Consider the following 17,013-nt stretch of genomic DNA (forward strand, 5'->3'; position numbering starts at 1 on the left):
CATATATATGGAATTTAGAAAGATGGTAACAATAACCCTGTGTACGAGACAGCAAAAGAGACACAGATGTATAGATCAGTCTTATGGACTCTGTGGGAGAGGGAGAGGGTGGGGAGATTTGGGAGAATGGCATTGAAACGTGTATAATATCATGTATGAAACGAGTCGCCAGTCCAGGTTTGATGCACGATACTGGATGCTTGGGGCTGGTGCACTGGGACAACCCAGAGGGAGGGTATGGGGAGGGAGGAGGGAAGAGGGTTCAGGATGGGGAACACAGGTATACCTGTGGCAGATTCATTTTGATATTTGGCAAAACTAATACAATATTGTAAAGTTTAAAAATAAAATAAAATAAAATAAAAAAAAGAAAACATGTCCTCTTACCCGCATCTCCCAACCCTGGTAGCGATGATTCTGCTTTCTACTTCTATGAATTTAACTTTTTTTAGAGTCTGTATGTAAGTGAGATCATGCAGTATTTTTATTTCTGTGTCTGGCTTATTTCATCTAGCATGATATCCTTCAGGTTGATCCATGTTTTGTCACAAAGGCAGGAGCTCCTTTTTTTAAAGCCAACTAATATTCCGTTGTGTGTTTATACCACAATATCTTAATCCATTCATGCATCAACAGACACAGGTTGTTTTCACATCTTACTGAACCAGATTCGTTTGCCTGATTTACAGCAAGCCAAATCCTGTGATTCCATGGTTTGCAGCAGAGAAACGGTTTATCCATGAGGCAGCCAAGTGAGAAGAACAAATGTCAAATCTGTATCCCCTAAAGGCTAAAGGCTTGGGATAGTTACATGATAAAGCTGAGGCATGGGGAGAGTGGGAAAAGGTAATAGGAGAAGAGAAAAAAGTAAGGTAATCATTGTTCTGTGCAAACATGACTAGGCTACATGCTTCGCCATGGGACATAAATTCTGAAAATGGCCCTGAACTTTTGTGACGTCGAAAGGAACCATATGCTTCATTTACAAATGTCTACTTATTAAATATTTTTGTGGGTAAGAAGTGGCAATGCAGAAGATTTGCTATAATCATAGATGACAGAAATAATTTTCCATTTTTAGGAACTCTACCAATGATTTTATTTTGCTGTAAGAGAAAGGGATAACAGGATGAGATGGTTGGATAGCATCACCAACTCAATGGGTGTGAATTTAAGCAAACTCAGGGACATGGTGACGGATAGGGAAGCCTGGGGCCCTGCAGTGCATGGGGTCGCAAAGAATCTGCTACGACTTAGCGACTGAACAATATTTATTAAGCTAGTAGAATGAATAACAATAGTGAAGCAGTATTGGTGAGATCTTGCAGAAACAGTTTTATTTGGTAGCAATTTGGCAGTATAGAATATGAGCTTTAAAACAAGTAATAAGTATATGTGGATGTATTTATTTTTAGGACTCTAGGCTAGGAGAATAAACCACACAATAAAGTAATGTTTGTTGAAATGATCTTTTTTTCATATTCAAAGATGCGAGTTAATCTTCAAATAGCACAGTAAAACAAATCTTTGACAAAACTATACAATCTTTGACAAAACTATGGTGTAAGAGTGTGTTGACACACCTCAAAAGATATAATTATGAATTATAATTCAAACATGAAAACTGTTGTTACATGAAAATTCACATACAAAATGTCAGTGTGAAAGAGTAACATATAATTTAAGTTAAAAGGTAGCACTAAAAATACTAGTGAATGTTAATTTAAACAGTCAAAGATGCACAACTGTCAATGAATTAGGTGGGAATATGGGACGGTGCAAACCTGTGTATTTAGGTAAAATTTCACCTTAAATTTAAGCACCCCAAGTGGGTAGCCATTCCCTTCTCCAGGGGCTCTTCCTGACTCAGGGACTGAACCTAGGTGTCCTGCATTGCAGGCAGATTCTTAACCGTCTGAACTACCAGGACAAGCATGATTTCAAAGGTAGACAGAAATCTTCCCCGCATGTGAATCCCAGTAAGTGAGAAATCCTGCATTAAATCCCACGATGTTCTCCGCAAGAATGATAGGATGCCTTCTGGTTTCACAGTGCAGGCCATAGGCAGTCCTTAGCAGCAGTGCTTGAGAGTGAATTCACATAATCTGATGCTTGCTCACCTTTCATTTTAACAAGAACTACTACTACAGTAGCTAACATTTATTGAAAATATAACTATATTCTAGGAAGTACATGGTTGCATTCATATCCAATTCATTACAAACCATGCTTTACAGACAGTACCACATTCAAACTTCCTGACAACACAATGAGGTAAGTTATACTTGCTCTGAAAGGTTAAGGAACTTCCTAGAGTCACACAGCTTACAAGTGGCAAAACTAAGCTTTGAACTTGCTTGTCTAACTCTGGAGCTAGTGCTGTCTACCACTTTGCTATACTATATTTTATTGACAGAAGATAGTGTGGGAACTTACTCTCAGGTGAATAGGGAGTAGGTGAGCTATCAACAGGGGCTTCCCAGGCAGTGCTAGTGGTAAAGAACCCGCCTGCCAGTGCAGGAGATGTAAGGGACACGGGTTCGATCCTTGGGTCAGGAAGACCCCCTGGAGAAGGGAATGGCTACCCATTTCAGTATTCTTGCCTGGAGAATCCCATGGACAGAGGAGCCAGGTGGGCTACAGTCCATAGGGTCACAAGGAGTCGGACATGACTGAAGTGACTTAGCATGCACGCACAAGCTATCAACAACTGACTTCCACTGGAAAACATATTATCAACAGAAATCACAATCTATGTTATGGACGCTTACAGCCAGGTACCTAAAGAGAATGAAAAATATCACCCTGTAGTAACTTTTCATTTTCTTATAGAATCTAACTGGTCTTGGGGCACCTACTGCATGTATATTTGCTCCAATGTTTACTGACTTAGCTTTTTGGTAACCATCAATAACAATCAGCATAATGCAGATATTGGCTTGAGTTGAATACAGAACAATGTGGGCTCTCTGTGGGTCATATAAGTTATGAACTGGTGATGGTAGACCTAATGCTTGGGTAAATCATTTGAACTTTATTCTGTAGGAAGCATAAAACCATTTGAGTTTTCTAATAGTGTTGTGATGATATAATCATATTCTATGAAGATTCATCTGACTGTGGTGTACAGAATGGATGGAGTGAGGAGAAACTGGGGACTGGAGAATATCTAGGAGGGGTTTCAATCATTCAGGTGAGAGATTTGAAATAGTCATAAAATCATTCTTTCCTGATCCCTAACGTTATGATTGCAACTATGCCAGTGGGATTTAACACATTTTAATGGTGCCAGGCATTATGCCAAGTGATGCAAGGGTGAAATTGACTTGCAAAATTTTCCCCAAAGATAAAAATGAAGTTTTCAAGTGAAATTTAAGGTGTTAGGAGGGATGGGGATTTGGATGCCTGGTAAAATGTTGTAGTAGGTCTAGCTAAAGATTCCATCCCATCAGACCCTTCCCAGTCCCAGTGTCTGTTCTTTCAGCCTAGGGGTGTCACAGACATGGGGAGTCTCAGAGTTAAAATGCTATTGGTAGGGGTCCAAGTCACCAAGGTCCCAGTGATGGCAGGAAAAAGTTATATTTTCCTGGAGTTTATTCTTGGCTACATACACTAGTACAACCAAATATTCCCTTATTTTGGCCGTGCACTATCTCATGTGGTTTCAAAAGATTCAAGCACATCCTTTATGATATCATACAACTGGATGGCTATAATTCTAGAACATTATGATCGTAAGAACTTAAGCTGATGATATTGCCCTGATAATGGGTTTGTTCTAATGTTTCTTGTAGCTTAGGCATGAATATTTCAATTTCAGATCACAGGTCTTAGAAGTGAGATTCCCCACTTTTTCTCCCTTTCTCATTCTTCCCTGCTTAATTGTGGTGAATGTAATTGGGTAGGAACCCTCATATTAGATGTGAAGTCATTCCCACTAAAAGGACTGAATTTTCCTAGCCCACATTAGCTTTTTTAGGGAAGACTTAATGTCTCTGTTCCTCAAACTATAGATAAAGGGATTTAGCATTGGAGTTACCACCGTGTACATCACTGATGCAACTGCATCCTTCTGTGCCGAGTGGTTGGAGAGGGGGCTGAAGTAAACACAAAAGGAACTCCCAAAGTATAGAGAGACCACAGAGAGGTGAGAGCTGCAGGTGGAAAAGGCTTTCCACTTCCCCTGAGCTGAGGGGATCTTCAGGATTGTGGAGAAAATGTATGCATAAGAGATAACCAGGCAAAGTACGCAAACCAGACCCATAAGACCCCCTACAGTGAAGATCACCAGTTCATTGATGAAGGGGTCTGTGCAGGACAGACTCAGAAGGGGGTTGATGTCGCAGAAGAAGTGTGCAATCTCTTGGTGTGCACAGAAGGACAGGCTGCTCATCAAGAGTGTGTGTAGGAGGGAGTGGAGGGCGTTCGTGACCCAGGATGCAGACACTAGGAAGCCACAGAGGCCAGGGCTCATGACCATGATGTAATGGAGTGGGTAGCATAAGGCCACGTAGCGGTCATAGGCCATGACAGCCAAGAGGGATGCCTCCAGCATCCCAAACATCAAGAAAAAATACAGTTGTGATAGACACCCTGTGTAGGAGATGACCTGATTCTGGGCCCATATATTTGCCAGCGTCTTGGGGATTGTGGTAGAAACAAAGCAGATATCAGTGAGGGAGAGGTTGGCCAGGAAGAAGAACATAGGAGTGTGGAGTTGAGCATGGGCAGTGATGGCCAGAATGATGAGGAGGTTCCCCGTCACTGTGACCAGGTACATGGACAGGAACAGACCAAAGAGGGGCCACTGCTGCTCTGGCTGTTGGGAGAGTCCCAGAAGGAAAAATTCTGAGACACTGGTCAAGTTTTCCCATTCCATTTGTCTGTAAGCAGAAAGTAGAGTTAATTGAATGAGATTGGTAAGCCCTGGATTGTGAGCTCTGAAAATTATGAGATATTCCAGCGTTGATATTCTAGGGTGGGGTTGAATCATATAAAATCTCCAATATTTAACTGCTTGTTGTTCAATCACCAAGTTGTGTCTGACTCTGTGCTACCCCATGGACCATAGCCTGCCAGGCCTCCCTATCCCTCACTATCTCCTGGAGTTTGCCCAAGTTCATGTCCATTGAATTGGTGATGCCACCTGCAGAAATACCAGTTGCATCTAGTTCAGCTGACTGTTTGCAAATGCTTGTGCTTGGTGCCATGGAAAACTGAAGATTTGTCTGCAATGGGAGAAGAGGTTTTTGAAAAAACTTTATTATATAAGTGTTAATCCAATATGGGCTTTCCTGGTGGCTCAGATGGTAATGAATCTGCCCGCAATGCAGAGAGAGACCCTGGTTCGATCCGTGGGTCGAGATCGACCCTTGGAGAAGGGCATGGCAATCCAATCCTGTATTCTTGCCTGGAGAATTCCATGGACAGAGGAGCCTGGCTGGCTACAGTCCATGGGTTTGCAAAGTTGGACATGACTGAATGACTAACACTTTCACTTTTCAATCCAGTACATATATCTGGGGGAGTAGGCTGGACATGTTAGTTTGCTTAACTCTTGTGGTATTCGTGTGGACATTATGATAATCCATCCTGGGATTTCATGAGTCAGAAAAGTATTTAACGTATGTTCCCAGTGCTTCAAAAAGAATAGCTGCTGGAGAACGGGTTTGGGAATTGGTAAAAAAGCACATCTAATACTGAAAGCGACTAAACAACAATACTGAAATCATTATCACCACTATCCACACAGCTCATTTGGCCAGAAACCTGGGTATCATTACTGACCCATTTTCCTTCCTCCCTGTCTGCATTCAGGTACCATCAAATCGTGGTAATTTTATTTTCTCAATATAGCTGAAATTTACCTATTTATCTCTATTTACGCACTTCCCTCAGGCCCAGCTGCCACTGCCATCATCTTGGACAGTAACATTTGTTATTTAGATTTTGGCAGTTGTTCTCCTTGCCTCAAGGCAAACCCACCAGCCATCTGTTCTCACAACAGAGAGAATGAGCTTTCAACACATCATAGCTGATTTTATTGCTCCAGCTGAGAAATCCTTCAGGGGCTCCTCTTTACTCTCAGGATAGACTCTAAACTTGTTAACATGGCCTGAAGTCCCTTGACTCCACTGGTATTTATTATAGATGTTTCCAGTTATCATGAACCTCCCTCCTGCACTCCACATCTTATGTACCAATTATACTTTGAATTTTTTAAAAGACCCAGATGCAGTCTCACTTTGGACTTTTGCCCATCTTATTTTCTTGGGCTGGAGTAGTCTTCTCGCTCTCATTCATCAGACATGCCAAACTTCAGATCTCGGCTTAAATGTTAGTTCTGCTAGGAAGCTTTCCCTCCTTGGGTGGGTGGTTTAGTTGCTAAGTTGTGTCTGACTCTTGCGACCCCATGGACTGTAACCCACCAGACTCCTCTGTCCATGGAATTTTCCAGGCAAGAATACTGGAGTGGGTTGCCATTTCCTTCTCCAGGGGCTCTTCCCAACCCAGGGATCAGGCTTGCATCTCCTGCATTACAGGCAGATTCTTTACCAATTCAGCCACCAGGAAATCTTCCCTCCTTACCCTCACACAAAAAACTCAGGCTCACCGAGTCCCTCCTGGCCCGGTGCCTCCCCCATCACAGCATGTGTCGCTCTGGATTGTGACCATCTATTTACCTCTCTCTGTCTTTCATTCTACTGTGAGCACCACTGAGAGTAGGCAGAGATGTCTATCTTGTTCCTCTTTGGACTCTAACATTAGTCCTGAGCCTAGTACAAATAGGTACTTAGTAAGTACCCATCATGTGAATAAATAAACACCAAAGAGTAGAAAGAATGGAAAGGGAGATTGTAGAGAGGTAATATCAGTCATAGGGAGCAGCCTGAACCTTTCTGTTACTGGTTTCATCCTTAGCTGTGATTAAATAAAGTACTGGCCATAGGAATATGTAGGAAACATTATGGTTACAGAGATATAAAGATGTCAAACAAGCAAAGGCACTCTTGGTGAATTTAACTTGAATGCCTTCTGGACTCAGGTTCAAGTTTGAGAATGAAAATGAAATTTAAAGAGTCCAGGTTCCCCATCGATAAGGAAAGAAACATCCGGGGAGGACTTCCTTGGTGGGCCGGTGGTTAGAAATCACTTGCTGGTACAGGGGATATGGGTTCCAACCTTAATGTGGGAAGCAGCTAAGCCCACATGCCACAGCTACTGAGCCCGAACACCCTGGAACCCATGCTCCCCAGCAAGAGAAGCCACTGTAATGAGAAGTCCCCACACTGCAACTAGAGAAAGCCCATGTGCAGCAACGAAGACTCAGAGCAGTCGAAAATAAATCATAAAAATTTTTAAAAGTATATAAAAAAAGAGAAGCATCTAGGGAGGAGTGGAGTAAAAGATATAAGGTTAAAAACTGAGAGAATTGGGTGGTGGTGGTGGGGGGATTAGAGTGATTAGGACACACCTCAAACTCATTCTCATTGTGGTTCCAAATATAAATAGTTTCATCCCACTTCTAGAAATAATATGTAAATAGATAATAAATAAGCAGCAGTAAGTGGTTGACTAGTATGTTTGTTAAAAGTCTCTAGAAGAATAAACAAGACACCAATAAGAGTAACTACTTGCTGGAGGTCTGGGAATTGCATGAATAAGACACAGGGGAGGGAGGGACTGTTCATGTGTGTGTGTTAGTCACTCAGTCGTGTCCGACTCTTTGCGACCCCATGGATTATAGCCCTCCAGGTTCCTCTGTCCAAGGGGTTCTCCAGGCAAGAATACTAGAGTGGGTTGCCATTCCATTCTCCAGGGATCTTCCCGACTCAGGAGTTGAACCTGGGTCTCCTGCATTGCAGGTGGAGTCTTTACCATCTGAGCCACCAGGGAAACCCTTTCATGTGTATATTTTAGCATATTTTGAGGTTTGAACCACTCAGTGACCATACCACTTACTGAAAATTTAATTAATTAATTAAAATTAACTGAAAAATAAATCAATTAATAAATTAATTTCCCCTAAAGCAAACCATAAAAATCTATAAAATGGAAACAATGCAGTATATATGCAGCCACTCTTTGATGGAGATTCCATGAATAGCAGAGAAACTTGTCTTACTGGAGCCATGTCCTTTTAATGCCTTAATGTGGTGTGTGAGCATGAGTGTGTATGTTTGTGTGTTTGTGCATATGTGTGGGTGGGTACATGTGTGTTTCCTGCAGAGGCTGGAGGTTAACAGGATCATCTTGAATTATTTGTGGAGAGAAGTTGCCATTGATTCCCGTGCTTTGTTCTTATAGCATGATGACTTTCAGCTTGTAAGATTAAGGACCCAGGTGTCTGCCCTTTTTGTCCACTAAAGCAGCATATCATTGTTGTTTCAGGACTGTTTGTGAGAGAGAAGTTCCCAAATGACCATAGGGTAGGACAGACAGAGGAGAAAGGGGGAGAAAAAAGGAGCAACATGGAGTCGTGTATCTTCCTTTTCTAATCCTTACCTGGCTGTTGTTGCCAATCACTGAAGGTGTTACTGGCAGGCTTCTATTTGCTTCACACGCATCTCTCCTACAGTGGACCATCAGAAGATGACAAAAACTGCTTTTAAAGGCAGAAGAGGAAATTTGCTTCATGCTCTGGGTGTGTTAAATAATGATTGTTGCTATTGCTTCATCTGCTCAAATTTTCTCTTTGGTCTCACAGTATTAGAGAACTTTTAATTTTTGTCCGTTCTGAGAATGAAAGACAATAGCTCCGGGTTGAGGTTATAATCATACCAGTATATGACATCCCAGAAAGCTGCATTCACAGAATACCACATAGAGCCTAACAAGCACATAGCATCAGAGCATCCCTTTTCTATTTATTTCAGAATTTTCTGCTCATGTTTGCCCCACAAGAAATGTGTTCTTGCAATTTCATACTCCAGGGACGATGATGAAATTGCAGGAACATATTATGGTCTGTGGGCTTCCCTTGTGGCTCAGCTGGTAAAGAATCTGCCTGAAATGCAAGAGACCTGGGTTCGATTCCTGGGTTGGGAAGATCCCCTGGAGAAGGGAAAGGCTACTCACTCCAGTATTCTGGCCTGGAGAATTCTGTGGACTGTATAGTCCATGTGGTTGCAAAGAGTTGGACACGACTGAGAGACTTTCACATTCTTAGCTGTAGGTTGGATTGATCTCAAGATCTGTTAAACTGAAGTTAATTAATTCTGTGTGGTTCTGAGAAGCCACGAGAACTGAGAACCCACTGATGTGTCCCTGCTGTATACTGGTTCAAGAGAGGTTAAGGCAGGACTTCCCTGGTGGTCCAGTAGTTAAAACGCCAAGCTTCTAACGCAGGGGCCAAGGGTTCCATCTCATCCCTGGTTGGGGAACTGGGACCCCATGTGCTGTGTGGTACAGGCAGAATAAAAAAGAGAGGGGGGGTGCTAAAGCATGAGGGACCTGTCTGTGACACCTCTGTGGGCCCAAAAGGATCCTAACATTCCTTTCGCTGGCAAAAAAACCAAGTGTGTTTACTGTTGTGATTTTTTTTCTGTAACCTTTCCTGGAGGTGCTGACAGAGGCCTCCTGCACTATGAAAAAGGCCAGATGAGTTAAACCACTCTCGACTCAGAGAGTACCTTACTATCTTGTTTTCTAGACTTGATCATCCTAGTCCAGGTGAGGCTAAGTTGGTGTCGACCCACTTGTCCTATTTATCCCTCTTTTGTTTTGGAGAGACCAGGGGTGAGAAGCTGGGATGCCTTATCATGGCAGGTAACCAGCAGCCTGTTCATGTGTAAGTTGCATAAGCAGATCTATGGGGCACATGGAAGCTGAAATGACACCCAGCAAGTGACATATCTTCTTTCTTTTAGAAATGGTCACTTCCTAGTCCATCTTCTCCAAGTTCACCTAATTAAGGACACAGAGAATAAAGCAACACCAAACATGGGTGACCTGGGAATATGGGTTATTCTGGGAGTCTCTTTAGAAAGTGGAGCTTCCCTCGTGGTTCAGATGGTAAAAGGATCTGCCTGCAATGCAGGAAACTCGGGTTTGATCCCTGAGTGTGGAAGATCCCCTGGAGAAGGGAATGTCAGTCCACTCCAGTATTCTTGCCTGGAGAATCCCATGGACAGAGGAGCCTAGTGGGCTACAGTCCATGGGTTGCAAAAAGTCAGACATGAACAAGCGACTAACTTAACTGGAGTCTCTTTAGAAAAGTGGACAACCAGTTCATGTGTGTGCTGGAAGTGCTGGCATGATACACCCTTAAATCAGTAATTTAATGGTTTAAACACATTATTCCATTGTATTGAATAAAATAACCACATAATTCTATGCTGAAAAATCTGCTTTAATTTTTTTTTCTACCATGGGCAAAAGTTAATTAGTAAACTGATCTTTTAATAAGGGATGTAATATGATTTGGAACATGTGGTCTTTGACCCTCAGACTCCATTTGACCACGCAGGAATGGCAATAGCACAGCTGAGTGGACAGAGCTGGGAAGACAGAGATGTGGGTGGTTCTGTGCTGGTTTCTGCTTTCTTCCCTGGTGTGGGTACTTCGGATATAGTGGGGTTGAGCGGAGGGGTTGGAGCAGCACCACTGAGGTGTCTCTGCTCCATCCCTGGTGCATGCATGCATGTGCGTTATTGTTATGGCGGTTTTCACCCTTGCTCAAGGATCGGCCAGGACCTGGGCTGGGTCTACTTCTTGCGCATGCGCATGTGCCTGCTAACAGCTGCGGTCTCCACGCTGGCTGGCGGCAGGGCCTTGCTGAACCATCTCCACTTTTTCCACGGTGCAGCATGCACTGGCAGTTGCAGTCTCTGTCTGGCTAGAGGCAGGGCTGGGTCCTGACCTGGCTCTGCTCCTTCCCTGGTGAATGCTCACGTGCATGGGCAATGGTAGCCTCCTCTTTAGTCGGGAGCGGTGCTGGAGCAGGAGTCTGGTGTGGGCTGAGGGATGTGCTGGAGTCTTCCTGGCAGGTTGGCCAGAGCACCAAGAGGTTTCCTATGTGCTGCCTCCTCACTGGGATTGAGAATATCCAAATTTGTGCACAAGCTCTTTAAGAGCAGTGTCAGTTTCTAATAGCCCTCTGATAAGCCCCTCTTGTTTTTCAAGCCATATATGTGGGCTTGTCTTCTGGGTGTTGGATCCTAGGTCTGGGTTGCTTAATATGTGGCTTGAACCCCTCCATCCCCACAGAGGATCACTGAGCCCATGTCCCCCGCTTCTCTGGTTCACTCGTTATGGGTGTGGGTCTTGACTAGATTGCTTCCCTTCTCCTCCTGCCAGACTCCGTGTGGGTTTCTGTACAGCCTTGGTTGCAGAAGAGCCATTCTGCTAGTCTTCAGGTCATTATCGGTAAGAGTTACTCTATATGTATTTGTAGTTTTGGTGTGTTTTTTTGGGGGGAGGTATGCTCAGGGTCTTCTTACTTTACCGTTTTGATTCCACCTCAGCACATAAGGATTTTAAACCAGCTATTATAACTATGTTCCATGAAGTGAAGGAAAATAGGCAACCAATAAATGCAATTATAATCTCAGCAGAAAAACTAAAACAAAACAAAAAAGAAATAGACATTCTCCAACTGCTGATGGCTGATTCACGTTGTTGTGTGGCAGAAACCAACAGAAAATTGTAAAGCAATTTGCCTCCAATTAAAAATAAATTAAAGTAAGCCAGAAGGAAAAACATAAATACAGTATACTAACGCATATATATGGAATTTAGAAAGATGGTAACAATAACCTGGTGTACGAGACAGCTAAAGAGACACTGATGTATAAAACAGTCTTATGGACTCTGTGGGAGAGGGAGAGGGTGGGAAGATTTGGGAGAATGGCAATGAAATATATAAAATATCATGTAGGAAACGAGTTGCCAGTCCAGGTTCGATGCATGATGCTGGATGCTTGGGGCTGGTGCACTGGGACGGCCCAGAGGGATGGTATGGGGAGGGAGGAGGGAGGAGGGTTCGGGATGGGGAGCGCATGTATACCTGTGGCGGATTCATTTTGATATTTGGCAAAACTAATACAATTATGTAAAGTTTAAAAATAAAATAAAATTGGAAGAAAAAAAATAAATTAATTAAAAAAAAGAAACTCTAGAGCTTAAAATTGCAGTTATTTGAAATAAAAACACACGTTGCTGTTTTAATTTACACGGCTTGGTGACATCCTGGATGAAAACCCCGTGGCACAGCATAGGACCTAATAGGCTGCAATATATATATATTAGTTAAGTGGAATTAATCATAAACCTGTCCTCTGGAGCTACACAGGATAAATGTAATACCTTTGATATTAGAAAGATTCTAGATATTAAAAATCACAACCATCAGTTATTCTAAGAGGAGTATTTTATATCTCCTCTGTGGGTTAGCTGTAGAGTCTAAAGAAGAGTATTGCTGCTGCTGCTGCTAAGTTGCTTCAGTCGTGTCCGAATCTGTGCGACCCCATAGACGGCAGCCCACCAGGCTCCCCCGTCCCTGGGATTCTCCAGGCAAGAACACTGGAGTGGGTTGCCATTTCCTTCTCCAATGCAAGAAAGTGAAAAGTGAAAGTGAAGTCGCTCAGTCGTGTCCGACTCTAGTGACCCCATGGACTGCAGCCTACCAGGCTCCTCCATCCGTGGGATTTTCCAGGCAAAAGTACTGGAGTGGGGTGCCATTGCCTTCTCCGAAAGAAGAGCATTAGGCATGAGGAAACTGGAGTCAGATTCTAGAGCAACATCATACTAATTAAAAGGTATTTAGGGCTTCCTTGTGGTCCAGTGGATAAGAATTCACCTGCCAATACAGGAGACACAAGTTCCATCCCTTGCCTGGGGAGATCCCAGTTGCTGCAGAGCCACTAAGCGTGTGTGCCACAACTCCTGAGCCTGTGCTTTAGAGCCTGACAACTGCAACGACTGAAGCCTGGGTGACCTAGAGCCCTTGCTCCACAACAGGAGAAGCCACCACGATGAGAAGGCCATGCACCACAACCAGCGAGTAGCCCCACTGGGGGCAGCCGGAGAAAAGGCTGCACAGCCTGCAAAGACCCAGCACAGCCAAAAATAAATAACACTTAGTAAATAGGTCACTTCAACTTTCAGACATACAACTTTTCTATCTGTAAAGGGGGACTATTTCCATCTATGTCCCAGGGCTATTTTGAAAATTAAGAGACAATACTATATGTAATGTGGTAAATACACATGACCATATACATATGCATATTCAATATTTAATAAAATATCTACTTTCTCTAAACATGCATGGCACGTTTTGCATTTCCTTTGTAGATCTTACCATGTTTTTTTTTAAGTCCCACAGGAACACTTGAAAATACACCCAAAATGGAACTAATTTTTCTTAAATTGCTCCCTTGTTAATTATTTTCATTAAAGGCATCATTTTCCTTTTAGTGGCTCAACCTCAAAGTCTTGAAGACATCTGCTTACTTACTAGTTTCATAAAAGTACACATTTTGTCTTTATTTCCACATGCCCTTTACATCTAGACCTTTTATCTTTGGCTTTACTGTCTCTCCTCTAGATTACTCTGTGTGCATGCTAAGTCGCTTTAGTTGTGTCTGACTCTTTGTGACCTGGTGGACTCTAGCCCGCCTCAGGCTCCTCTGTCCACAAGATTCTCCAGGCAAGAGTACTGGAGTAGGTTGCCATGCCCTCCTCCAGGGGATCATTCTAACTCAGGTGTCGAATCTATATCTCCTGTGGCTCCTGCACTGCAGGCATATTCTTTTTTTTTTTTTTTACATTTTTAAAAAATTTTAAATTTTATTTTATTTTTTAACTTTACAATATTGTATTGGTTTTGCCATATATCGAAATGAATGCGCCACAGTTATACATGTGTTCCCCATCCTGAACCCTCCTCCTTCCTCCCTCCCCATACCATCCCTCTGGGTCGTCCCAGTGCACCAGCCCCAAGCATCCAGTATCGTGCATCGAACCTGGACTGGCGACTCGTTTCATATATGATATTATACATATTTCAATGCCATTCTCCCAAATCATCCCACCCTCTCCCTCTCCCGCTGAGCCACCAGAGAAGCCCTTAGGTTGCTCTGCTGCTGCTGCTAAGTCGCTTCAGTCGTGTCCGACTCTGTGTGACCCCATAGACGGCAGCCCATCAGGCTCCCCCGTCCCTGGGATTCTCCAGGCAAGAACACTGCAGTGGGTTGCCATTTCCTTCTCCAATGCAGGAAAGTGAAAAGTGAAAGTGAAATCGCTCAGTCATGCCCGACTTGTAGCAACCCCATGGACCGCAGCCCACCTCTGTCCATGGGATTTTCCAGGCAAGAATACTGGAGTGGGGTGCCATCACCTTCTCCGAGGTTGCTCTAGGAGCTGCCTAATTAAACTTCAGTCTCACCACTCCTCCCTGCTTTCTTACTGTTATCCATTCAATCTTAATTAAATAAAACATTCACCATTGCTTCATGCAGATTGTGTTATCCATCTATCTAGCATTGTAAATCTTCCTAGGACCACCTGGCAACTGAAGAGTTTGGATTTTAGTAGTAACTTCCATCTAACCAGGGCTTCTCTGGTGGCTCAGATGGTAAAGTGTCTGCCTGCAATGCGGGAGACCCGGGTTCGATCTCTGGGTTGGGAAGATCCCCTGGAGAAGGAAATGGCAACCCACTCCACTACTCTTGCCTGGAAAATCCCATGGACTGAGGAGACTGGTGGGCTACAGACCATGGGGTCACAAAGAGTCAGACACGACTGAGCGACTTCACTTTCCATCTAACTATGTGGTACCCCCAGTTGCATTCTCCTGACTCTCCCCTCTTGAATTTCCTCCCATCTTGAATCCTATGCTTATCTTTGCCTTGCTTTTGTTTTTAATACACTTTTATCGCATATATGTCTATTCCCAGAAAGTTTATTATTTGATTTCTTTAACTGTTTATAATCTTATAGAAGGATATTGATAGTAATCTTTGTGGATATATATTTTTAAATATTATTAAAGTGAAAGTGAAGTCGCTCAGTTGTGTCTGACTCTGCGACAGCATAGACTGTAGCCCATCAGGCTCCTCTGTCCATGGGATTTTTCAGGCAAGAGTGCTGGAGTGGATTGCCACTTCCTTCTCCAGGGGATCTTCCCGACCCAGAAATCGACCCCGGATCTTCCGCATTGTGGGCAGACGCTTTACCGTCTAAGCCACCAGTGTGGTGCAAATATTACTAAGATCTAGCCAAATTGTAGCATGTCTGTGTGGGTCATCTAGAAAATAAGAGATTTCTCTACTGGTTGGAGTGACTAACCCAATTACCAAGGACATTGTGTTGCTGCCACAATTTGTCTAGAACTCTGTCTGGAATGCCTTTTGTATTTACATAGCCGGTAGCAGAGACTACTAGCAGCTGTGTCAACCAAAAAAGCAAAGAGCAGTTCTATTGAGGACTCAGACCCCTTAGGAACCAAAGTTCTGGTCACCTCATCAGGGGAGGACCAAGTGGCAGCTGTTCAGTACCTCCGCTCAGATATCTGAGCATCAGATATGTGGTCATTCCATCTTGTGTGCTCCTAGGTTCTGAGAGCATTACCTTCCCCTCTGTTCCCCTAGCCATACAAGAGTTAAATTCCTGAGTTAATAATTTTTGGGTTACCTTGGCATCCATCTTTTTTCTCCTTTAGTCTCTTTCAAGATATGCCTGTGTATTTAATTCCTTATTTTAAATCTTCTTGGTTCAAAAATACCTAGTGTGACTTTTGTTTTCTGAATGGACCCTAATTTGCCTGAATTGCCATATCTACTATGCAGTCTTTTCCGGACAGTCAATCTCAAGACATTGGAACTTGAAGTAATTTAAATTGCAATGTTAACATTACCCCAGCAAAGCATGTTGAACAGAATCAAAGGGAGTTGGGTAGGACAGTGACTAGACATGTTGATGCAATGTTTTTTAGTTGCATTTAAAGTTATAAACATACATATAGATTCTTATGATTGTTGTAGAGAATTTAGTAGAGGAGATCAACTTGCCTTATCTAAATTCAAACAGAAGAATAACATGAGAAGGATGAGGCAATTAAGTGGTATGGGATTCTCCTAAGAGTCTACATCCACTTACCCATAACAGCAAAATTATGCAGTCATCAAAATTGTTGCATTCTTTATTTAAACATAATATTGCAGTAATCATTTATTCATTTAATATAAATTTATTAAGCAGTTACTGGATGTCTGCCCTAAGTGTTGAAGATACAAATCTTCGCATTAGTGTGGGAATAACAGGTAAAAGATTATGTAATATTTTTACTGACCAATCTTGAAAATTCTCTACATTAAATACCTTCATTCCTTCCATGATTTAGTCATTCATTCACACAGATTCATATGTATTTGTAATCAAATCTTTTTTGATTAAAAAGAAGATAATTGGGGTAAATCTCATCCTTGGTGTTTTAGAGACCCAGAAAGCATTGAAAGGTGAATAACGTCATTATCCAATGCCCATGGTCAAATTCTTGGTGATCTGAATGATCTACAGAAGATGATAATTTTATATGTTTACTGGCAGTTAATATAGTAGATACAAAACAACTTGCACATTGTTCCAAGAGATACTCAATCTAACTATTTAAAACATTATCCTGTGTGGACATACTATATTTGAGGACAATCATTTGTATGTTATTAATATTTTTTAAAGTTTTATAATTATATCATGAACAGAATCAAATCATAGAGAGTAGAGTTCCTTAGTGGTACTTGCTGACCTGCTGAATTAACTGTCTGTTTTTGAGGAATATTACTTACATGATGAGAGCTGGTCATCCAGAATGAAAGCCTCATCCTTCCCAAGTCATGCTGGAAAGACATGGTCACATCATTTTCAATACTGCTCTCTCTTTTTTTTTTCCATTTATTATTTGGCACTCAATTTTCTTGCCACTGTAACTTTATTTCATGCTATAATTAAGTCAGCACTTTATTATATTAATTAAACCAGAATATTTATTACCTTTAGATGCAATGACTC

At 42.4% G+C, this 17,013-nt stretch overlaps 1 protein-coding gene across 1 annotated transcript; it reads right to left on the reverse strand.

Annotated features, from left to right (window-relative positions):
* Positions 1–3,937: 3,937 nt before the first annotated feature.
* LOC113878296 (olfactory receptor 1G1-like) lies at positions 3,938–4,993 on the reverse strand. The gene has a single exon (XM_027519323.1). The coding sequence runs from the start codon at positions 4,991–4,993 to the stop codon at positions 3,938–3,940; it is 1,056 nt and encodes a 351-aa protein (XP_027375124.1).
* Positions 4,994–17,013: the final 12,020 nt, after the last annotated feature.

This window comes from Bos indicus x Bos taurus, chromosome 19 (assembly GCF_003369695.1).
Source record: "Bos indicus x Bos taurus breed Angus x Brahman F1 hybrid chromosome 19, Bos_hybrid_MaternalHap_v2.0, whole genome shotgun sequence".
NCBI lineage: Eukaryota > Metazoa > Chordata > Mammalia > Artiodactyla > Bovidae > Bos > Bos indicus x Bos taurus.